The following is a 25,192-nucleotide window of genomic DNA, read 5'->3' as shown; positions in this document are numbered from 1 at the left end:
TCACTGCTCATCAACCAGAGGCCATTCAAATTTCCAACCAGCAAGCTAGTTATTCTATGTCAACATCTGATTTTTCTCTCCCCCCTCTCTTGAAGATGCTGAATTTCTCTCTCCTCCTCAGAGGACACTGACTCTCTATCCTTCATATAAGCTACTTACTCAGAATACTCCTCTGAAGGTGCAGACACCCTCTCCCCTCCCTATGGCTGCTGATTCTTTCTCCCCTCCCTGAAGGTGCTGACTCTCTCTCTCTCTCTTTCCTAAAGCTGCAGACTCTCTCTCTTCTGAAGGTACTGACTTTTTCTCTCTCTTTCGAAGCTGTTGATTCTCTGTCTCTCTCTCTCTCTGTCTGTCTGTCGCTCCTGAAGCTGCCGACTCTCTCTCTCCTGTAGTTTCCAACTCTCTCTCTTTCTCTCTCTCCTGAAGCTGCTGACTCTCTCTCTCCTGTAGTTTCCAACTCTCTCTCTTTCTCTCTCTCCTGAAGCTGCTGACTCTCTCTCTCCTGAAGTTTCCAACTCTCTCTCTTTCTTTCTCTCCTGAAGTTTCCAACTCTCTCTCTTTCTTTCTCTCCTGAAGATATTGACTTTTTCTCTCTCTCTCTCCTGAAGCTGCCGACACTCTCTCCCTCTGTCTCTCCTGAAGCTGCTGACTCTCTCTCTCTGTCTCTCTCTCTCTCCCCTAGCTGCAGACTCTCTCTCTCTCTCCTGAAGGTACTGACTTTTTCTCTCTCTCTCCTGAAGCTGCTGACTCTCTCTCTCTCTCTCTGTCTCTCTTGAAGCTGCTGACTCTCTCTTTCCTGAAGCTTCCAACTCTCTCTCTCCTGAAGCTGCTGATTTTCTCTCTCTCTCATGAAACTCCTGACTCTCTCTGTCTCTCCTGAAGGTACTGACTCTCTCTCTTTCCCTCCCTCTCTCTCTCCTGAAATTGCAGACTCTTTCTGTTTCTCCTGAAGCTGCTGACTGTCTCTCTCTCTCTCTATCTCTCCTGAAAACACTGGCTCTCGCCCATCTTCCCTGAAGGTGCAGATCTTTTCCCACACTTCTGAAAGTACTAATTCTCTTTTCCCTTCCTAGAAGGTGCAGACACCTTTTATGGGTGAAACTCCAAAGGTGACCACAAATCCCTGACATAATGCAGTTTACCATACTTCAACCATCAGTAAGTGTTTTCAGACAATTTGTTGTTTGCATATAGCATCACAACTGAGCCCTATTTCAACCTCTTCCAGTAGCCACGTACACATATGCACGCATAGACACACATTTTATTTACCAAACCAAGCTCAATCAGAGAACATAACTCAATCACAAACTCTGTTTTATTATAAAGAATGTCTTGCATTTTTATAGCACTTAGGTTACCTTATTAAATCCCAAAGCATTTTGCAGACAATAATCACTGTTATAATGTAGGGAGAGTTTATAGTCTCAATTTGTGTGCTATTACTTTCTCAGGGAAATAGTCATCTGACTGCATATGTACAGACACCAGAATGCTGTCACGTTTAGTTGTCGTCAGTTGTGGTGACAGTGAACACTGACAGTTTTGCCATCATTACAACCTTAAAATCCAGACCATAGTGTCTTCCCTCTTGATCAAAAGGTTGTAGGTTTGAACCCCACAAAAGAACTTAGGCAGTTAGGCTGACATCCAGAACAAAGCTGAGGATGTGCTGGATTGCTAGATATGTTCCTTTTCAGACAGAACACACCTAAAGAATTGGATATCTAAGTTTACAAATGGCACTAAGTTAGAAGGACATTAGGCTGTGTTTAGGAATGCAAGAAGATATGTAGGTACTTAAACAAGCGGGCAGAACTATTGTAGATGGAATTCACTATGAGAAACTTTGGATCTAAGAAAACCAATTCAGAGTGTATCCTCTATGGCTTAGAATCTCTATAAAAATGTGCATGTTTACATGCATAATAAACAAAGTTCAGCAAGTAAATGCAGGGTGTAACTGAATTTTAGAGATGGTTACATTATTAAGCCTAAATGGGCTTATCAGCTTGAACGAGATATCACATGCCCCTAACATCCTTTGCAAAGTAGGCAGAATGTATCTAGTTGGCGAGCATTGCTGCAAAGTCCACAGGCAAGGGAAAGGCAGAGTCAGCCACTGTCTGGGTGCGTATGAGCAAAGAATGGCCACTTTAGTGAGCTGCAAGATAGTAAACAGCAGCTGGGGAAGTCTTCTCTCACAGCGGTCAATATTTTGGGACAAGGAGTGCGTGACAAATTGGAAAAATAACTTGGATTTGTAGCAAGAAAATAAATTATATCCATTCTTCACATTGATTCCTACAATCTAGTTGGAATTCCTGATCTAACCAATACCAATCAAACATCCACTGACCTGAAAGAGGATGCATCGCGTGTGAGGTGCCAAAAGGTCAGAGAAAAAGCAATTAAGAAGTAAAACATTCTCTGAATGCTTAGTACTATTTCCAGCAATGTAGAAAAACATTTTGTATGGTATTGTCTGCAAATAAAGTTACAGCTAACAGATTGGTTAGAATCCTAATCACTAGTGAAAATAAAAAGGATACAGGGGATGGAGCAAAGCTCCTTGCCCACACAGCAACATATTGTCAACTAATTGTTAGCGAAGGATTATAGGCTGCTTAATCACACAAAAACGAACGTTTTCAATATTCCTACAAAGCCACTGGGAAGCTGCATTCTTAACCAATGAGCTTGTGATATGCTGTAATTTTAATGTTATGAAAACTTGCATTTTTTAAACAACAAATTAAAGTTAGCTAAATCAGTTGGGAGAGGATACATTGGCAAGCAGGCTCTTGGGGTATAGTTGGAATGTTATTGGAAATAATCTACCAAATTTTGTTACGGATCATGAGCTGGACAATACTCCATATTCATCAGGGTCTTCGTGAAGGGTACAGGGCACATCACACAACAACCCAAATAAGGTTCCACAGCATGAAAAACTGCAAAAGCAGCATTTCAGAAAAACACTGTGCACAACAAGCACATACAAAGCATGCAGCCTGCCAATATTGTTCAGAATTGAACTGTGTATCATCTTCCCTTTCCCAGTATTCACATTTCAGTAAATAGGACCAGAGCTGGAGTACGCTGTCCTCTGACCACTGTCACTCTATTAACTCCTGCCTACAGCAATCTTTCAATTAACTGGCAGCGCAAACAACGTTTTGCTGAATGTGGACACACACCTTTGTTCTGGCGAAATACTTTTAAAACTTTACACACTATAAAAGTTTGCACAGCACAACCACAGACGGTAAAAGAGAGGGTCTGGTAAAGTGCTTGATTTCATACATAGGTAATGAAACAAGACAATGAAAAACATTTACATTTCATCCTCCCTTCTATGCACAACTAAACATAGAATTATCAAGAATATCAACAAACTTTCATTCAGGGCAATTTGTGCAACACATTGACTACTTCAACACAATGCAAATAAATCATTAAAAAGAATTAGGCAATTTAATTCAATTGCAAAATATTGATTAGCAGAAGATACTTTACACTTCAAAACAGCTATTACTTTCTGCAAAAGTAACGTAACAGCCTGACCCTTTTCCTGCAATTGAAAAACACTCCCTTACACAAATGTGCTTATCTAATATAAATTATAATAAATTTGAATTTATTTAGTTCCACTTGAAGACATGTTTTTGTAATATCACACAGATCATGTTCCATCATTCATAGCGCTAACCAATTCCAGAAATTATTATTCCAATTCTGAACATGCCCCTTTACTTCATACAAGTGAAGACTTTGAACTTAATGGCAAAAGCATATCTTTCTGCACATGCAAGGTGTTCTTGCACTTACCTTCATCACGTTTTCTCTTATTATTCTCAGCGCTGGAAGGTGTAATCCCCAGAATGCCACTGATGGAATAGGAAGATCCTGCAGGGTCTGTGGCGGCTGAAGGAACTGGAGTTACTGCCACTGTGCTTGGTGCTGTGCAGAAACGACAGCAAGTTTTAGTCAGTAGAGAAAAATAGCACACCAAGATCTGCAACATCCTCCTATGTGGATTCAATTCAGCACACTCAATGCTTACTTTTCAACCAAGGTTGAGTTTCAAGAATGATCACCACACATAGCCACCTGCTACACTTAGAGTGAAAGTAATTAATTCTTGATTAGGAGAGAAGTGAACCCAAGTCGCAGGCACGGAGGCAATTTTAGCTCAAACAAAAATTTGCTTTGGTTCGGCAAAGCCTTTCAATTTATGTATTTGCTTTTCCTTACACATTAAGTAGACAATAATGAGTAATGTTTTCTCTATTCATCACCAAAGAGCACAGGTAGATCCCAACACTAATGACAGGTATGATGGCACATGGATTTTCAGAGCCCACTTTTCTTACCTCAATGAAAGTTCAACCAGACCACTCAGGAAAACACCTGAAAGTCAAATGTTCAACATTACTGGCTCTACAGCCCCTGCACAATTGATTTTGGAGCCAAAGCCTGAAATCGTCTTACTGTAGTCTCACTGGTTCTGCTTGGTACAGCAATCTCTGTTATGTTGCCTCATTTAGTTGAACACTTAACTCCTAATTTCAGGGTCTTGATTTGAAGACATACATACCTTGGTCCATTCAGCTCATTAGAAACCTATAAATATTCATCCATTGAGCCTATTAGAAGCCTATGAATATTAGCTTGTTGAATTAATCAGAAGCCAGTAGATTGTTGGGGTATGGGGAAAGAGCAGAAGTATGGTGATCAGATGGAGGATCAGCCTTAAATGTATTGAATAGTGAAGCAGGCTCAAAAGGCCGATTTGCCTACATCTGTTCCTAGTTTCTATGTTTCTGTATTGATCAATTGAACCCATTTGATGCCTGTGGATATTGGTCCATAGAACTCACTAGAAGTTGATGGATACTAGTCAATTGAAGCAGCCTCTTTGCTTGGCTTGGTCACCAGATAGGTCACTAGATAAGTAGCGGATAGATGAAAGTCATTCTACTGAAAGAAATTAACTACACTTAATAATTTACATCAGTTAATAATACAGTGTGATACTGCCAACAGGCAAATTATCTGGCTAAGCTCACTGCCCAACCTGACACATGAACTTCAATTGAGGCACTGGAGATCTAATCACCCATGGAACTGTACCACCACATGAGGCACTGTCTTCAGGAAAGGCAGTGAGAATGGAGCTGCCGGTTGGGTGGAGGAGTCGGTTAAACACAATTAAGGGGTACAAGAAGGGACAGGAAATAATGCATTTCCTCATGTCTTTACCAAAGAGGCTACAAACCCAATTATTTTGTGTTGTGTTTTGTTAATAGCCCAATTACAAAGAAAAAAATTCAATGAAAACGTCACTGCTTTCAATCTTGAAACGTACAATAGTGCTGTAAAAGTGGGAATCAGTTCAGAGCCCAACAATCGATAATCCACCAATGCCGTAAATCACAAACATACAGAAGCACAGAGAATATTGCTTGAAAATTACAAATTCTGAAAAAAGCTCAATTTTAATAGAAAACTGAATCTAATGCTGCAAACTGCAAAGACACAATCAACATAGGAGTTATCGAAGAACGGGAATTAAAAGAAAAGAAAAAAACTTTCACAACTCCTTAGTACCTAATGATGCAGAAAATGTAATGAATAGTCCCCTTTGTGGATTTATTACTTTAATTACATCACATTCAATGGCCATTCTATTGCCACTTTAAATTTTAGATTTCAATTTTGTATTACAATGTGAAATCTTTTTATCATAATAATCGTCAGACTTCAGAACCCAAGTTATATTGGTGAATTTCATCAAGTATTAAGTTGCTTAGAAATACAGATGCAGTGAAGAATTTGAGCATTCTGATTGTTAAACAGAAAAACCCAACCATAATAACAATCAGGTTACATTTCAGTTTTACCCAAACGAGTAGTAACTAATTAGAGGTTAATCTTCCTATCATGTTTTGAGATCAACTGCAATCTGATCAAGGATGAATACAATAGTGGTCTAATATATATTCGTATAAAGGCTAGGCATGGCCAGGTGCAGGAGATGAGTTTTCCATGAGCTACTGTGGATTAGCAGTAGTCCGAATGGTATTCCACCACAATCAGTAAACAGCATATTCCTCACTCTACCATTACTACCAAACCAGGGATATTCCCAGAGGCACATATAAAGATCAGTATCAACTGCTACTGGAGGATAATCAACTCAATGGAAGATATTCTTTTGTTTGTCAGAAACGTATTGATCTTCCAGTGCAAAGAGCTGTGACAACCAAATATTGCAAACTGGCATATTCCAAGGTGAAGGACCACATGCTGATGGACACACCAGAAGTTTGGGGCTACTGCGAAGGCTAAATGGGAAAAAGTCAAAAAGCCTTCCCATCACAATATACCAAGGGATTGGAACCCATGTAAAACCCTTCAGGCTGTACACACCAGTGAAAGTTTGACATGAAATGTAAATGTACATTGCAAATATAATCTTTAATGGCAAGTGTAGTGAGGCACCTCATGCACAGTGCTGAAAGAAATTTAGCTGTATTGCACTTCACATAATGTCAAAGTTGAACAGTTATATGATGCACTTTTACAAATTTTATGAAAGAAGCATCATTTTGGAAAATAAAATTAATTTTAAGCCAGGGAACCAAATGTGGTTCAATCATCAGTGTAGAACAGCATGCCAGGAACAGTACTAGACATGCCTAAAAATGAGACACAAACCTAACAAAATTACAGCACAAATAGCAGAAGTAGCATTCTATAGACAGTTAGGGGATTTCCCTACTAATGGAACAGATCAAAGCTCTGAAATCCTACCACTTCCAATTGTGAATGGTGGTGGACAATTAGCTAACAAGAGGAGGAGGTTCAAGGAAAGTTCACATCCTCCAAGTTGGAAGAGCCCAGCACTGAGTGCAAAAGACAATACTGAGGCATTTGTAACAATCTTCAGCCAGAAGTGTCATAGATGATCCATCTCAGACTCTCCCTGAGGACCCTACCATTTATCAAAGCCAGTCTTCAGACAAATCGATTCCCTCCATGTGATACCAAGAATCAGCTTAGCACAGTGGTTACAGCAAAGTCTATGCACCCTAACAACATAACAGCTGTATTACTAAAAACATACGCTCCAAAATTAGTGACGCTTCTAGGCAAGATGTTCTGGTAGTTACAATATAAGCATTTTGTCTACCTGGCAATATGGAAAATTGCTAAAGTATGTCCACAGAAAGAACAAATCCAAACCACCCAATTACTGGTGCATTAGTCCACTCTCAATCATTAGTGAAATGATAGAGGATTTTATCAATAGTGCTATCAAGAGTCATTTACTCAGCAATAACCTTCTCACTTGTGCTGTGTTTGGATTCTGCCAGGACCACTTAGTCCAATCATGGACAGAAGAGCTAAGTTCCAGAGGTGATATGAGAGTGACTGCCCTTGACAACAATACAGTATTTGACGGAGTATGGCATCAAGGAGCCCCTGTAAAATTAAAGCCCATGGGAATCAGGCAAAAAATTCTGCACTAACTGGATCATACCTAGCACAAAGTCAGATGATTTTGGTTGTTACAGGCCAGTGGCTGAAGTGTATACCATCTATAAGATGTGCTGGAGCAATTCATCAAAGCCTTTTCAAGAGCATCACCCAAACCACCGGCCCCTACCACCTAGCAAATCCTGAATAAAGGGACTATAGGCACTTGGAAACACCTCTACCTGTAAGTCCCCTCTAAGTCACACACCATTCTGACTCGAAAATATATCATCATTCCTTTCTTCCCTGTTGCTGGGTCAAAATGGACTCTCCCCTACCTCGTTATAGATAGATCTTCACCAAATGGACTGCAGTAGTTCAAGAAGGAAGTTTATTATCACCTTCTCAAGGACAATTAGGGATGAGGTATAAATTGTGACAGTGACAGTAACATTCCATGAACGAATGAAAGAAACAATTTAACCAAATTAATTCTTACTCTTTTTGTTCAATAAATAGATAAAAGATATGACCCTTTGACATATGGACATACAAACTTACTAAACTTAAGAAAGGTGTCAGCATAATGTTTAAGCACAGTGAAATAATGATATTAGTCCACCTGAAGTCTTGGATTGTACACAGGGAGAATCAGGCACCAGGATCAATTCAGTAAAAACCGATCATATTCAGTATACTCTTCATCCAATTGAAAGAAGGGCACAATGTCAGTGGTTTTGGGAGCACTTGTAAATTCTGAGTGCCTGCAAAATCATTATTGATGCTCCCAGAACAGCTCCTAATCCTGAAGCATAGCCTAGCTCACATGTCAAGGATAGACATTCTCTGTGGAACCTTTACTCCAGCATGACTTGCTGTCATCAGGAAAGCAGGGGGAATTTGGGGATAGGTGGAGGTAGTCACAAAAGAACAGTACAGGAAGAGATAGGACAGAGAGCAATAATGAATTCCTACAGAGTTAAGGAGTTGTTCTACATATAATTTAGTTCCCAGATAGAAAATCATATTTTTTTCAAGATCCAAAGCAATATCTAACAGAGGTTAAGTGGCACAGTAGCAATGACTCTCACCTATAGTATGGGATGTGACCGGCGATTGCTGGTTTGGAGGCTGTTGCACCTTTGTTCGAATAATTCTGAATAAAAGTAAAATTAATGAAAGAAAATCAATTTTTAGAACATATAGAAGAAAAATCAATCATTAATCCATAATTCGACATTTCTACTAACTTTCTCAATATCATATTTTTCTTATGAACTATTAATGGTGCGTGTAAAACTACATCATACTGGTGAGATAGCCAGATCTCTGCTCTCTGAATCCACTCTTTCAAGAGGTTTTGGGGGTACTTTGTTCAAAATACAGGATTACAAAAGGTACACTTTGCCTTTAACATACAGATGCTTTCTGGTGTTACTTTTCTTTAATAATAAGGGTTTTAGTTATAAAAAGAGTTGCATTTATAATGTGTATGTCAAATACATCCCAAAGCACTTTAAAAGCAATGAAAAACTTCTGAAATGTATTTCCTATTGTAGTGTAGGAAATGTGATTGCCAACGTATACACAGCAAGGTCCCACAAAGAGCAATGAAACAATGACCAGATAATCTGTTTCAGCAATGTTAATTGTGTGATGAATATTGGCCAGTACCCCAGGGATAATCTCTTCAAAATAGTGCTATGAGATCTTTCATTTCTACCTTAGAGAGCAGACAGGGTTTAATGTCCCACAAGTCTCCTCAGCATTACACTGCAGTATCAGTCTAGATTTCTGTGCTTAAGTACAGGAGTGAGGCTTGAATCCACAGCCTCGCAATGCAGTGGGCAACAGTGCTACAAACTGAGACATGGCTGACATCATAATGTGAAGCTCATATAAATAATCAGGTTTTAAAATCAATGCAACACAAGGCTTGCTATGCAATATTGCTCCTGCTTTGTTTCTGGAAGTTAGTACACAGCCAGTTTTAAACAACTATTATTGCACATGTTGATAGTTTTTAAACTCTTAAAGGAGAATTACAATCCCATCCTTGTCTTCATCAATGGTCCAAGTATGAGGCTCACATTTAATGTGTATTCTACTTCTTCAAATACAACTGCTTTAATATAATTTTTTTTCAACTGATATAAATTTGCTTTAAGCTTTTAATCATTTCCACCTTTCCTCAAGTTCTTGGTCGTCAGAATGTGTCTAACCTGGTAAGATTTTAGTGGCTGAGATTTCTATATCAAGTATTATAATAATACAAATTTTAAAATTTCAGTAACGTTAAGAGGCTCCATATTAGTGCAAATTGTTACTTTATTAAAAGTGCATAAAGAATTTGCTGTATCTGTTTCTGGGGAATGAAGTGGTCAAGTGGAGTAAATGTCAATGGAGGAATACCTATAAAAAAAAGCGATCATAAGGTTTAAATATAAAAAACTGGTTCAGCAACAACTGAAGTATTGCGTCCAAGTCTTTAATGCAATGTGTGACCTGAGAGAGGGAGCAGTAATATTGATGAGAATGGTTCCAAGGATGAAGGACAACTGAGGACCAAGGTTTGTTCTCTTTGGAGTGGAGGAGGTTGAAAGGAGCTCTGATAAAGGTATTCAAAATCATGAGGATGCAGAATTAAGATTACCAGCAAAAGAACCAAACAAGAGGAAAATCTTTTCTATACAGTGAATAACTATCATCTGAAATGCACTGGCAGCAAGGTTGGTGCAGGCAGATTCAATCATGGTGTTTAAAAGGAAATAAAATTCAAAGGAAAAACTTTTGGAAGTGTATGGGAAAAGGATGAAGTACTGGATTTTTGCTCTTGTAAAGTCCTGCATCTCGATGTGCTTAAGAGCCTCCTTCCAAACTGTAACCATTCTAAGATTCTATTTCACAGTTTTGAGGACCCCAGAAAGTTCATTTAAAGTAGACTCCGTAGAACCAGTTGTAGAAGTAAGATATTCAATACCTATTTAATTGTAATGCAGTGCAGATGTAAACAGGTAGAAGAGCTTTTAGGATGGCCTATTTGTGACATGGAAAAAAATGTACAGAAAAAAGCTCACAGGAGAATGGGCCATAGTATTATGGATAAAATACAGAGAAAAGTTGAAGGCTAAAGGCAAACGAGGGATAGTATCCTATCAAGGAATGCAAGAAAGAGGCTTTGCAGCAGTATTCAAGTCTTTGAACAAACTTGAGTAGCTGAGAGTAAAAAATTGTTGATGAATGGCTTTTTGTTGTGTAAGGAAAAACAAGGTTCTGGAAGGCAACATCAACCATGAAGAAGTGAGGCTATCGCAGATAATTTGGCCATTAATGTGAAGAACTAAGAAAAGAATCAAAAATTGGAACTGCTGGTAAATTTTGTGCAAATATGAAGAACCTTTTGTGGAAGAATTAAAAGAAACTATATTTTAAGGACTCATATAGAAAGGCATGAGAAACATTAAGCTATGATGATCCAGATGTTATTCAATGAAGGGAAGACAGCTGTTAATGATAAGAGTGATCAATCAAAAGGAGGCAGATTAATGTAGGAAGAAAGGAGCTAACAAGATTGCAAGCTGAGAGAAAGAAGTTACTAATATGAAGAACGAACAGAGTATAAGAGAACAATGCCATAGAAAGCCATTGCATTGCAGGATAAGGAATAACCACATGGATGAGTTATCAGACTGGCCCAGTACCAGTACAGCTGTGTCTCAGTTAGGATCTAATTCTTTAGAAGAGATGGGAATCTGTGAAAATTAAATGTAACTTTTAAAATTATATATGAATATATTTCATCGACCAAATCTCTCAAAGTATTAGTACAATGAGCTTTTTTTCTGGTTCTCTTGTCAATCTAGATACTAGTTACAAACTGCAAAGACAGAATGAAACTGCTGTGTAGCGTTAGGATGATAATGTAGGTTAATGTTGGACAGTGCACCCCCTATGGGTCAGTACCTGTTAATAGAACTGACACTAGGCACTGTATCATTGTCACAGACTCTCTCTGCCAACAGTCTGTCTCGAATCTCCCAGGCAAACATGGTGGGGTTTTGGCGCTTGTAGTCAGCAATTTTATCGACCACTTTGGGTGTAGCGACCTTTGGTTTGGATCCTCCGATAACTCCTGGTTTAATACTTCCAGTCTCATAATACCTTTAAAAAGAAAAGCAGAAGAACATTTCAGGCCATTACTTAAGATCAGACACAATCCTGATAAAACAAAATAATCGACAAACAGAATTCACTTAAATGGTTAATGCCAATCATTCTTGCCTGGTACATGTGGCTGACGCATGTCACATCAATGATGAAGCAGTATAATAACTTCTCTAATTATAAATGTAATAAAACATTTTGTTGTCTTGAAAGGGAATGTTTAGATGAACAGAACTGATTAATATTATGTGTGGAGTATACATGTTATTGAATATTTAAACATATATGCTTATATGTACATAAGTGTTTGTGGATACATATGTGTGTGCCTATCGTGTCTGTAAATATAGGTTTATACACACATGAATTTATGCATCCATGTTGCATGACAAAGAAACTGTTTGACCTAATGGTTTCCTTACTAATGAAATTACAAATTAATCATTTACAAAGTGCCCACTTACAGTATGCAGTAGGTTTCTTCAGGGTGAAAAAAGACTTTATTATTTAACACATTGCCAGACAGCAATCTCATGACTCATGAGTGTACGGGATGGTCTATGATCTTAACTTTAATACACCATTTTTCCCTCTGAATCTTCACCACAAATGTTCAAGGGCAACAAAATGCAATTTTACTTTGATAGCTTTTTTTTGTGCCTTATGAAATTATGGAGGCAGTTAGTCAAAGGGATGAACATTCAGATCCAGCTCATCGTGAAGTGTTTTGCCTGGAGTGCCTTAAATAAATTACAGGCAGTACAATAATCTTTATGCTGCAATTTGACTTAGCTTCTACTTTTCATCAGGCATCAATTATTTCCAGTAGCTTTTCCATTGGCAGTTATTTCTATTTTGTAATCATTCTGGACCTCATATTTTACTTAAAGTGTTTCTTTTAAGACGTCTAATGCATTTATTTATTTTGTTTGTAGCCAACCTTTCCAGATATTTTAATCTTTTCTTGCACATCTCTAATGCAACAAGTATCAGAGACCAAAAAGAATTAGAAAAAGGGATACAGAATTCTGTGCTGTCAGGAGAAACTAAGCTGCATGTGCAACAAAGGGAAAGGAAAAGAGAAAGAAAGCAGCTCGGACAGAAGTCAGGGGAGATGAAGGAAGAAGATACAATAAAGCCTGAAGGAAAAGGGAAAGCAGCTTATACTAAGATTGAATGGAGAGGGAGAATGAGGCCACGAAAGAGGGACAAGGCACAAATATGTTCCAGGGAAGAATGTGGGAAGAAATCAGAATAGCATAAAGTGGCAGGCAGCAAAGTTCTAATAAATGTCTTGTGTCAGTACACCAAAAAAGTAATAGATGGACAGACACAAGAGATGTTCATTTTTCTAACATTGAGTTAACTTGGGTGCATTAAAATTATCTCCATAACAATAGTAAATAAACTTCAAAGTAATTTATTGTCTGTGAAGTATTTTGGAATATTTTTGAGATATATGATGCTTTATAAATGCAGGGATTCACTTCAATTTTTTTTCTGTAGATTTGTCGAAGACACTGTGCCAATTGACTCTCAGGAGGTTGCACGCTTGGCCTCAATTTCAGTGAATGTAATGCAGTTTTTGTCTGTCAGTTTATTTTTAAAAAATTGAGAATATCAAAAATAATATTGCTACAATCCCTTGTCAATATACATAGGCTAATTCTGACAATTAACCCCTGTAGTATCAGTGTGTTCCTTTCTAAACTCCAACTTAATCTTAAAATGGAAACGTCTACATAGACCTTTAACTGTTCAAATTTGTTTTGTATATTTAATTTATTTGCTTAATTAAAATTGTGAAAATGAATCTCCCAATTGCAGGCATCCTTTACAGACTGTTACATCCGTCAAATACATGGAGTACTGTGCCTTTGAAAAGACATGGCCAAACGCAAGATTTATTCTTGTACAGCTTCTGTTTTAACTTATTGGGTCAAACAGAAAACGACCCAAATCCTGAAGAGAGGCAGAAGGAGAAGAACTTTATTCTAATTTTTAAAATTCTATAACCGAAAAAGCCGTGGATCCATTCACATTAATTGCTGTTTCAGCTTCAAATCATCGGAGAAATGTATCCCATGTAACTGGTAGAAAGTATGGAAACAAGGCACATATGAAGGTTCACCCCCAGGTGCCACTGGTCGACTGACCATCCAGCCTCAAATGGGCAGATCTCAGTTCGAGAGTTCCTGCAAACACAGCCCTCCATTGTCGAGGTGAATAGGAAAAAGCGAGACCGGCTTTTTCTACGATTTAATTTTACACCCTGATATTTTTCATGGCAGTTAAAGTGGGAAGAAGAGGCGGAAACAAAGGGTATAGAGAACACGAAAGGAGACAAAGAATGGAAGAGACATCTTGCTGTTCTGATCCAAGGATCCAAAATTGGGACAGGAGCTGCATTTTAAAAATGTTGTTCTTCTGGAATCAATAGGGGATGGAGACTTCGCTAGCAAACTCTAAAAATATTCCATATCTAAGAAGGTCAGGTCACTCTTACTCGCATTGAAAAGCAAATAAAGGTATTGACTCCCTACTGATCTTCTCGTTTGCTCTTGGCTCCCTTGACTCATTGCGTAGATGGGCTAAGTGTTTTATTTTCTTGAAAGAATTTATTAATGAAGTTTTAGAGTTGTCTTATACTTGTGATCTATATAAATGTAAGATGTTATTATAGATTTTCTCTCCCCGTCACATCTCATCCCTACTTTGCTGTCCCATCCCGAAATTTCAAAGCGTCAAAGGTAAAAGGACTGAAATCAAATGGAAAATCTGGTGAATAAGAAAGTGAGGAATATTTCCCCGAAGATCGTAAATGGGTGAAAAGAAACAAAGAAAGAAACGAAAAATGAGAAACAAACACCACCAGTAAATTATGTGCAAATTCTTTCTCTGCAGTATTTACTGCGAGAGCAAAAATTATAATAATCAGTGCCAATCTTTTTGGCTTCCACCCCCCCCCCCCCCCCCCCCAGTTTTCTTTCCTGGGTCTTTCCCTCCAGTTTTGTTCCTCTCCCTTTCCGCCCTCACTTTCATCAGATAATCACCCGCGCCGGACCCGGTCAGCTCTGATCAGTTTCGTCTCTGATTTAATTTCAAATTTACTCTTTGGATTCTGCATGTTGTGGAGATTTGGCGGCGCTGTGGACAGGGATGTGGCGCCAATCTCACTGGCTGCCCGGAAGATCCTGTTAATCTGGCCCCCTCTTGCCCATTGGTGTGCACTCGACAGTCTCGCAGCTTTAGGACAAGTTGCCCAAGTCCGAGAAATCAGGAATAGCGGCCAAAAAAGAGTCTCTGTCCGTGGTGCTGAATGAGGTGAGGTAGCTAGAGAGGCAGAGTGGCGCAGATAGAAAAACTCAAAGAGACGCAGACCTAGAAAAAGAGAGCGAGAGGAATAAAAGAGAGAGATCGCCAGATCAAGAGGGAGAGAGAGAAACAGAAATGGAGAGTGAAACACACAAATTGAGCGAAAAGAAGACAGAGAAGGAGACAAAGAAAGGCAGACAGGGAGATAGACAGGGAGGGGAGAGGTAAAGGTAAAAATGAATCAATGAAAACTGCCATTTACACCTTCCCATATCAGCACTGGAGATTAAACATGGGGGCAATGGGTGGGAAATACATTGTTTGATATCTTTTAGTACGAAATACAAAACGTAGAGTTACCTATATCATTGTACCTAAAAGTGCATGGCAGTTACTTTGGTGCCCAGAAAACCTGTGTATTTTCCCTGGGTTTTTGTCAATTCCTGACGGTGGAAGCAGCTGTGAACCTCCACAAGGGGCTAAACCTCCAGACGAGGCTGCTTGAAGAGACAACCCACCAAACAGAGACACCTTCAGGATGCTCTTATTACTGACTATGCTGTGCGATTTGCTTCTCAAAACCAAACCAGGTGTCTTTTGCAAACACGGGCCTTGGCTTGCCGACCCGTACAGGGAGGAGCTGGGTCTGTCCTGTAGGACAGCGCAGGGCATCGATCCAATCACTTCCGGCAAAAAAAAACCTTTTCCTTCCAAACACACTTTTCAAACCGGGATGAGAAAAGTTGGTTCAATGTTTGCTCGCCACATTTTGCTCATTCTCTCACTCCGACTCTTTTATTGTCTCTCTGCCTCTTATCTCATTCTTTTTTTTTCCAAGTCGCGTTCTGTCTCCCCCTTTCTCTCTTACTTCAAGATCAGGCTAATTCCCTGTGAAGCAGTGTCACAAGGATGATGGTAAAACAGAAAATGCTGGGAAAACTCAGCAACTCTGGCAGCATCTTTGGAGAGAGGAACAGAGTTTAATCTTTCAGGATCTGTGACCTTTCACCATAGCCTGATCTCGCTATAGTATCTGTTTTCGCAAATGCTGCAAGCCTTGCTGAAAATTTCCAGAACTTTCCTATTTTTATTTCAGATTTCCAGCATCAGTAGCGTTTTATTTTTTTGTGCGAGTTTCTGCATTACTGGTTGCAATAGGTCGATAATGGGTGGGTGGGAGGCTAGTGGGGCTTATCTTAAACCGAAAGCCCTGCTGTGTAATGGGAGGAGGTGGGGAAAGATACCCTTTGAAACTCCCAAGCCCCGCTGGCAGAGTCCAACATGAAACAAATTAGTTCTGAATGAGTGACCTATAGATGGTAAGCAAGATAATTCAGAATAAATTTAACTTTAAGGAGCCCTCTCCTGGAAACGTCAGCAATATAAATATAAAAAAGGAAAGACGTTAGAGACTGAAAGACATGGCGAGGCGAGCGCCAAAACCGCTGGATGAATCCAAACAAAGTGAAAACTTCCTGAGGCCAGGCTTTCAACAGCGAGAGCGTTTGAAAAGAGTTTGTGTTACTAAACCGGTTACCTACAGTGCCCTTCGCATGGGATAATGCACCTACACTGGAAACAGATCAATAAATCACCAGAGATTTCAGATCAAAGAACAATTACAATGGTTTAATTCCAACTGATGTATCCCGCCTAAACAGACACCAACAGCAACAGCACTTACATGTAAAACTGCTCTTGTTTCTGTAAGGTACCACTGGAGTGCCTCTTCCCATCGGTTTTAAGTGGAGTGGAACTGAATGCAGTGGCATCATGAATCTCCCTATTAATTAAGTCTTGCGGGGAATAAATGCGAGTGTTGTGGGAGGTAGAGAGGGGGGAACTGGTGGAAACCGTGGACTGGCTGCTGGATGTGTGAGAGAGGTCGGTCAGTGGGGAGCTGAATGTTAATCCCTGCTTCACTGCGCTCCGACCGCCTTCCCTCCTTCACACTCTTTTCCCTTTACATTTCCTCTCTTTAACCACCACCCAACTCCCCCCACCCCCCGCCCCCCAGCCCACCCCACCACCCTGAATGTGCGACTGGGCGCGGACACGGAACCGAACCCAACATTATTGCTCACAGTCCGGTTGGAAAAAGTTAGTGGCGGCGACGGGCCGGAAAAATAAGTGAATTGGCCAAGGTTTTGTCCAAACGGATTATTTTTGCTTGCAGATGAACCGTGAAATTTGGCTATGAATGATGTCAGGTTTTTATTACCACGGAAGGCAATCGGTGACTCTTAGTTAATTATTAAATTAATTAGCAAATGACAGCCTTTCTAAAGTCGTGTCAGATTCATTGAAATTAATAACTTAAATGAAGCCGATAGGAAAGGCAAGGGAAGTCAGAGCTATTGCGATGTTGTAATGATTTGTCAGTGTAATTGGAGTTCATTCTAGCGTATGTGTGGTTAAAGGCTTTCCGGCACCATACCTACAAACCAGCACTGCTCTGCCCTGACTTTGTAATCTTGTTTGGAAGCTGTTTCGTTATTCGTTTGTCCAACTTTCAAGTTGGCACGGGATTCAAATGAAGCATCTGCAATCTAGCTAGCGACTGACCTGTTGTAAATGATACAAGAAAGAAAACATACAAAAGAAAAAGGCTGTTCGGCACAATGGACACTGCAACCTGGTCTGATGGCGCAGAAGCTGTCGCGTTCGCCAACTGTGATCAACTGGCCTGGATCTGAGCAGCAATCAGAGTTTGGACCCACCGCCATTCATCAACTCTCACCACTTCCAATAACGACTGGCACAGATTTCGCCAATATTTCGTTTACTTTGTTACAAATTTGACCATTTTATCACCAGAAAAATTGCGATTTTAACCCCCAAAGCCTTCGATCGTCGAATCTCCAGCATTTCCCATTAATGTTAAAACTAAATGTTTCTCCGTCATGGGACTGAGATGGCTCGTCCCGGCTTGTGTTTATTTTTGGGACGGGGTGGGGTGGACTGGGGGTGGGGGGGGGGGGGGGGACTTCCCTTCCGCTGCTGTTTTACAGATTTGAAATATAGTGCATGGCTGTTTGAACAGGCCTGGTTTTCTTATTCTCGTGGAGCAGACGCGTTAGGTCTGGTGAAGTAAATCCAAAGGCAGCTCGGGACACCATTATTTAGTACAGAGGCCTTGTCTGCAGAATATGTATATGGAGAATCCTCTAAAATAACGTCGATGCACAAGAGAAATAAAAATTCACTTAACCAAATAAAATGTTTTTTTGGATCTTCAGTGGACCGACGGCTGGCCAAGTATCAATAAAGTTCATTCTCTGCCTGTGTTTTGATAAATATATCTGACGCGGATAATGGTACCCCTGTACCCCAGCCCCAATCTTCATGCACATGTAATTGCTATAATAAATCTTGCTGCTATAACCTAATAGAAGGGTTTAATCTATCCAAATTTCACCGTCTCACGCAACTCCTGCAGCTAAACTCCACCTCCCATCCCAGGAGGAGGAACTATAAATTCTGCCAATTTGATTTCCCAACATTAATAGTCGGGCAATTTAATTTCCGAAACACCTTAATGTAGACGATTTTCGGTCACAAAATGCGACATCACAAAAATATGTGAAATGTGGATATAAACATGTCTAATCAAACCGAGTGCTAAGGGTGTAAGGGAAATAAAAGCACCTTGATTAGCTAGATTCCTTTTAGTTGTGAACTTTTGCAAGTTTCCTTTATACCTGTGTAAATATACAGCGTTTAGCTTGCTGATGTTCACGTGGAGTTGGGTACGGCCTGTACCAGTCGTGTATGTGCAGATGTTCACGTTTCGGAATAGTTTACTTTGAGTGTACTTGGGAAGGCATTGAGCCCAGTTAAAAATGCCTATGCGTTTTGTAATGTTACATGTTCGTGTGCCCTTGTGCGCCACGGTTCTAAATGCTCAGACACCTGTATTCTTTACCCTCGTCCGTGTGAGCAGACTGTAAGGATGTCGGTCTGTGTAAAGGCAAAACAACGGTCAAGGCTGACGTTAAGGATAAGAATGTCCCAAGTGCCCAGGCTGCCTCGCTCTGCCCCCAAATAGAACAGTCACTGTTTTAAAAAAACTGAGGATGACACTGAAACAGCAGCCGTGCCTACAGTCACTGCCTTTCTGGCTGTTTATCTGTATGCCCACCAGGTGTTTGCTGACTATACCGGGAGAGTTCACATATATTAAAGGATTATTTTGCTTTCTTATAACCTAAGGATGTTTTCTGTATTATGCGTGGCTTTTATTAGCTGGGGTTGTGGTGAACCGTTTTCTGCTATTCTCTGATATCTGATTCTCTTAATTTAAGGATTACCCTGTTGTCATATCCTTTCTGATGGATTACCTGCAGGAAAGGCTTTGTCTGGGATATGTCGCTCTTGGATTATTTCTGCTCCTCATATCTGTAATGTTAGGTTTGAATTACTTCCGATTCTCTTGCCTCTAACACTATTTCCCATTATTACGCTCTTGGTCTAGAATATGGTTTCTATTATCACTATTCCGCTGAAGCACACGGCCCCGCAATCGAAGTTGCTGATTACAATGTAATTTCTGATTTATTTCGACTTTTTGATACCTGCTTGGGATTTGGTTTTGCAAATCAGTTTCTAATTTTTACTTTCCATTATTCTATTACTGCCTTTCATTCGAGGTTGACGATTAACTAAAAAATGATCTGGAAAGTGTCAGTTTGGACTCGGGTTGGTTCCACATAGTTATCCTGTGTGATGTTTCTCGCTTCTTACCTGCCCAGAATCTTGCTGACGCAGCCGTGGCTCACCCTGAGCTGCCTGGAAATGTCACAGGGTCGCACCCCTTGGTGGGCCAGCTCCACGATCCGCTGTCGGACAACATCGGGGAGGGGGCGACCATTCACAAAGACCCCTCCGAGCTGATTCACCCCGCCATGCCCTGTATACAACATACAAAACAGAGAGAGAGAGAAAAGAAACACTGCAGCTAGCCAGTAGAATTCCAATACTAAGTCTGTATCTCCGAGCTAGGATTTATTGACAACACACAGGGGCCAGCAGAAACATGGGGAAGTGGAGGACAGACACCCCCCTCCTTCCTCCTCCCCCCCCCCCCCTCCTTGCAATAAGTGGCTGTCCACAGGCATGGGAAGACGGGGGTGGGGGGGACAAGGGGGTGGGAATATGCTGCAGCACATTGGACAATGAAGAGACAACCAGGAGAATGAGGGGCAATGTGTTAAAGAGGGAAACACTTTTTCTAACATGGGCTCCCGTATTAGCATGTAGAGGAACACAGGAGCACAGCAGCTTCTCTTTTCAGGCGATCACAGCCACACGCTCTCCGCCAGCAACTGGACCTCCGGCTAGGAACAAGGATATCTATCTATATACACATATATACACACTTCAGTGTATTGTAACATTAATATAAAATGGACCAACACTAGCTTCGGTTAGCAGCTTTTTAAAAAATGAATGTTTATTGTTCTGCGGTACAGACACACATATGAGTCATTCACTGAAAGCGAAAGTGATTCACTGAATTCGGAACAGAAAATTGGCCCCTTTCGGTGAAACTTTAGCTTCCTGTGTTTTAAAAAAAGTGGCCGCTCGGAGATTTGAGGACAGTTTTTAGTTGCACTCAACCTCTGGGACTACGACGTGTTTCTTTTGAGTAATAGGCTGCAGAATTGCAAACAGCTCCATTCTCACACCGAATGGAACAGGATTTTGAGATGTTTCCCAGACTTTACGCTACAGCTCGCGGTTCATCTGACGAAAATCACAAGAGTATCTTTTTTTTGTCCTAATGCGTTGGTCAACCTCTACAAAGTCTTTCAAGAACAGCAATGGGAAAGCGAATGCAAAATCCTAATTCAAAACGATAGTCAGACCCTTTTTCCCAACATCATTTAAATTCGGAATCAAAGGAATCTATCTGCAGATCCATTTTCAAAAATAAAATAAAGCCCCTCGGCATGACAAGTGTTTAATGAATGCAGGTCGGTTACTAAATGCTAATACTGCAAAACCTGGGAGTGTTTGAGATAAATCGACCTGTTTAAATCTCCGTTTTTTGTTTATTAGACTACTCTCAGCCAGAGGGAAAGAAAGTTAAAACGGGAATGGATTAACACCTGCACAGAGGGGTAATCGGCGCCGCGAGGTACTTGGTCTCCTTCGATGCTACTTTTATTGGTTTTGGCGTGAAATTGACGTTTTGTAAGTGAGTCAAAAATGATGCATTACTTCCTCTTTTTTTGCAGTGAATTGATATCAGTAATTGGTATCTCATTTCAGTCTATGGAGCAGAAAATTGATAACTGAAAGGGTATTTGCCCTCCCCCCATACATGTCGTTAGCTTTCACCCTGGATCCGTTTAAATTCTTTTTCATTTCCAAGTATGATTTTGAGATTTTGGTACACTTAATTTTAAAAAAAGCCGCGATTGTTTAATGCGACTGAGCACTGATAAGTATAGGTACAATTCAAAGCGGGAATGGGTAAATACGGAGTGGAATTATAAAAATACACGACTTCGATAACAAGAACAGCTTTCTTTTTAAAAATCGATGATGTTTGTTTCGATCTGGAAGTTTGTACGAGCGCCTTTACTCCACATCACTATGTGGTAACAATCTTTAATCGATACATGTTTTTGAAGGAGGAAGAGACTCCAGCCTGATTTATACTCAGTAAACCTGTTCAACGAGGTGCGATTCTTAAAGTGTGTTTAGTCCCCACTACAATATGATTAGTTCGAGTTGATAAAGCATCTGTTTACAAGCTGTAGGTATAATAACTCTTAACACACCGTGATAGGATGTGTCATTTCATATAACACCGACCAAATGGACAAGCCCCAGCCAACGCTGTCAAGCAAAACTAACGTGCTGGAGATTTCTGCATGGTCCATGCTATCAGAGCGGACTTCCACTGCTTTACATCAACTTAATCCTCGCCGTTTACATTCAAAAGTCAATGCAGTCGGAGAAAGAAAAATTAAACAGTTACACGTCGGCCTTGTTTAATCTGCCGGTTAAGCGCGCTTGCAATTTTACAGATATATTATCTTTGTTTTGTTCGCGAATTTTAATAATTCCTCTCTTAATGCAACTGACTTTTACCAACGGTGTTCATCACAGAAACCAGGAATATCGCATTTCATTTCGTAGTAAAATCTATTAGTAATTAACACAATATTGCAACTGTGTCCGCAAATATTGTCGCTTTCTGTTTAATTGTGGGAATTAAGAAACATTTGCAATAACTTGTTTTTTAAAATTGGGGGGAAATCGGGGACGATATTAAAATTAGTTGTGCACGTGTGACTCCATCGTGCTTCTCTGCAAAAAGAGACTTGCTCCGGGTCCGGGGGCGGGGGGGGGGGGGGGGGGGAGAGGGAGGGGGGAAGACCCCTGGTCAGCTTCTGGATCCGGGTGCCCCAAGCACTCCTTACACGCTATCACTCACTAGGAACCGCCAGACAAGCCAGGGAAGGAGCTGCCTACTTACTATGCATTGCTGCAAACGGGTCGTGCTTACAGTGGATTTCCATGAAAAGGCGCAGCCGGTCTTCAACTCGGAGAAAACCTCGATTTCCTGGTCTGGATTTAACCCCTTCACCTATACTCCCAAAAAAAACAAGAGAGGGGTGAGCAGCACCCCACGCAAACCCAGAAGAAGATCTCGATGCCAGCCACTAATTGCAGCTCCTACGTCTTTGTGATCCACAAGGTTTCGGACGGATTGCACAAGGAACGTAAAAGTTAAGTTTGACAAATGCAATGCATTGCCCCCCAAAAAAGATCCAATTGCTACCTAGTGACAGCAGGGGATTTTAACTTCGAAATCGTTCGAAACCAGAAAAAATCCTTTTATGAATTCCAGCTTCTTTTTTTGGCGTTTTCCTATGCAATTTGTCCGCTGTGTGTGTGTGAAGGCGGGTTCCCGTTTCCCCGGAGTGCGCTGGCCCCCTGCTCTGTATTCAGTCGCGCTCACTCTCCTCCATAGTGTTTAAATGTGGCTGAGCCCGCGGTGATTCGGCGCTGATTCGCCCGAGGCTCAGCCCTGCTGGGACGGCGCTCGGCCCCAGTCTCTGTCAATCACAGCACCGTCAGCCAATCGAGGAACAGTCTTCCTTCCTGCCGACCAATCGCACAAAGCAGCCCAGCTTTTTGACCAATCCCCGGGCGAGCTGCTGACTTATTCACCAATGACACTCCTGTCTGAGAGAAATGGCCAATCGCAAGGTCTGCATTCACCAAAACATTCACCAATAAGCTGCAGCTTTTATAGAGAGCAGAGGTGGTCTCGCTGCTAATTGGCTATTTAATACAGCACCCTGATTGGCTCATACTGCTAAATTCTCGAGGCGGGCCTCTTTATTAAAGGGAATTCATTCACATGTTCAAAATGAATTTAATTTTTCATTTGAATAATTTTAAACAATAATTTTCATCCACAGAAAATCCTTTGGTTTTTTGAATATATAAATAAATCCTTCGCTTTTGCGCTAACTTAAAGGAGCTATATAACATCCTAGTGTCCGACTTTAGTGCAAATATTATTTTTAAATGCAGATGCATTAACCACTGAATGATATCAGTTTGTTCGAAAGTGCATTACAATACAGCAAAATTAAGACATTGTTCGAATTTTATTTCTAAACAGTTGCCGGGAAAGACTAAATACAAAGCTGTTATAGGGACGGGTCGATTCGTATATCAGTGCAGATTAACTATACATAAAGGATCGAGGAGTTTCTTTTAGAAAAACATGATTTTAGGAGTGGTCAGCTGCAACATTAACTAATCATGAAGTCAGAGACTGATCACCTTTTACACAACTAACAGGTGTCAAATGTTCACAACTTGCTAACCATTAAATTTGATTTTACATTTTATTTAGCTTTACTGTGGAGGAAAGTTGTGGATTAAATAATATGATAAATGTTTGACAATAATTGAGGTTAAATACTTAGCGTGTGAGGGGAAACGTTAACATTTCAATCCAGTCGATATTGAAATAATGAAAGACAAAATCAACCCACTACGATTTCGTCCTTCAACTAACGTATTGGTAATGTGAAAGAATCTCAGTGGTCATTTTTTACATAGGTTGAAATGTAATCGTGGCCAAACCTACTGTAAAGGGTAAGTCTCATTTCGTCCCATTTACATTGCTAAATCTCCACCTGCTATTTTGGACCATCCTGGTGCTGAAAACTAAATTTTCTATTCGACTTCAAAGTGCTTGCACGCATTTAAACAAGGGTATTTGCGTGCACACACACGCGTTTAAGGTGTTGACTTCATGCTGTATTTGCAAAGGAACTACCTATAAATTTCCACGAACAATCGTGTTTTAATCAATAACACAATAAACCTCCATGACATTTTATTTAACACTGGGTAAGTATATGTATTAAATTCAACAATTCAAATAGACAATCACAATAACACAACAGAGATAGCGTACTATTCAATTACGTAACTTGAGAATAGCTCGCTTCCCACTATCATGGAAACAAATTGACCCGCTGTTTTATCCCGACAATTAGTAAAGAGTTGGAAACAAGTTTTAAAAGTTAAATTTGCCAAAAATAACAAATCAAAAACGCAATCGAAAATCCAAGTCAGAATTTAATTTGAATTCCAAATGCTGCGAAAACAATGGTATATTTTTGACATACAATATGTCTGTCTATATTGAAAAATCCACAGATATTGTCTGAATTGTATAAGAATATGACAATATTAATGCAACAGAAATAAAATGTCATTATCAATTTCCATGGATAATCGTGTTTTAATAACACAATAAACTTCCACTTTTTAGTCCTTGTTTTTGCCGATCTGTGACCTGTTTGATCAATTACTTTTTAACTCATTGCAAAAAAACTTGGGATAATATTTTAATAAAGGAGAATCCAAATCCGAATTGTATTATTCCAACGGAATTATAAGAAATATTAACGAGAGAGGGGTTTGGTCAGAAGGCTGATTTTCATGGATGTCTAATTAGAATTGTTAGGGTTGGGAATTTTTGAAGCTGCGTGTTGCTGAATTGAGAACAAGTGATAGCTGGGTGCACTTTTAAAATGTGAATAAAATGCCTTTACTGAGGCATTGACAACAAGAACCCAGGAACTGCAAACCTGCTGGCACAATTCAGCGTCTTTCCCTTGATCTGGCCCAGCGTTTCCGAGCCTAGATTTTGAAGAAATTTCAATCCTCTGATACCGCCCTCCCC

At 40.1% G+C, this 25,192-nt stretch overlaps 1 protein-coding gene across 1 annotated transcript in view; it reads right to left on the bottom strand.

Moving 5' to 3' along the window:
• The window catches only part of LOC145343420 (paired box protein Pax-5), a 199,750-nt gene extending 177,254 nt beyond the window's left edge, over positions 1-22,496 (bottom strand). Inside the window, exons 1-5 of the mRNA XM_080189649.1 lie at positions 22,454-22,496; positions 19,708-19,873; positions 11,449-11,646; positions 8,577-8,641; positions 3,832-3,963 (exon numbers count right to left, since the gene is read on the bottom strand). Of these exons, the coding sequence (XP_080045775.1) occupies positions 3,832-3,963; positions 8,577-8,641; positions 11,449-11,646; positions 19,708-19,873; positions 22,454-22,496 (604 nt within the window). The remainder of the gene's footprint in view (positions 1-3,831; positions 3,964-8,576; positions 8,642-11,448; positions 11,647-19,707; positions 19,874-22,453) is intronic.
• Positions 22,497-25,192: the final 2,696 nt, after the last annotated feature.

This window comes from Carcharhinus amblyrhynchos, chromosome 5 (genome assembly GCF_965287045.1).
Source record: "Carcharhinus amblyrhynchos chromosome 5, sCarAmb.v2.hapA, whole genome shotgun sequence".
Classification (NCBI taxonomy): domain Eukaryota; kingdom Metazoa; phylum Chordata; class Chondrichthyes; order Carcharhiniformes; family Carcharhinidae; genus Carcharhinus; species Carcharhinus amblyrhynchos.
Note: the sequence above shows the minus strand (reverse complement) of the source record. Positions and strands in the feature narration are given on the sequence as shown.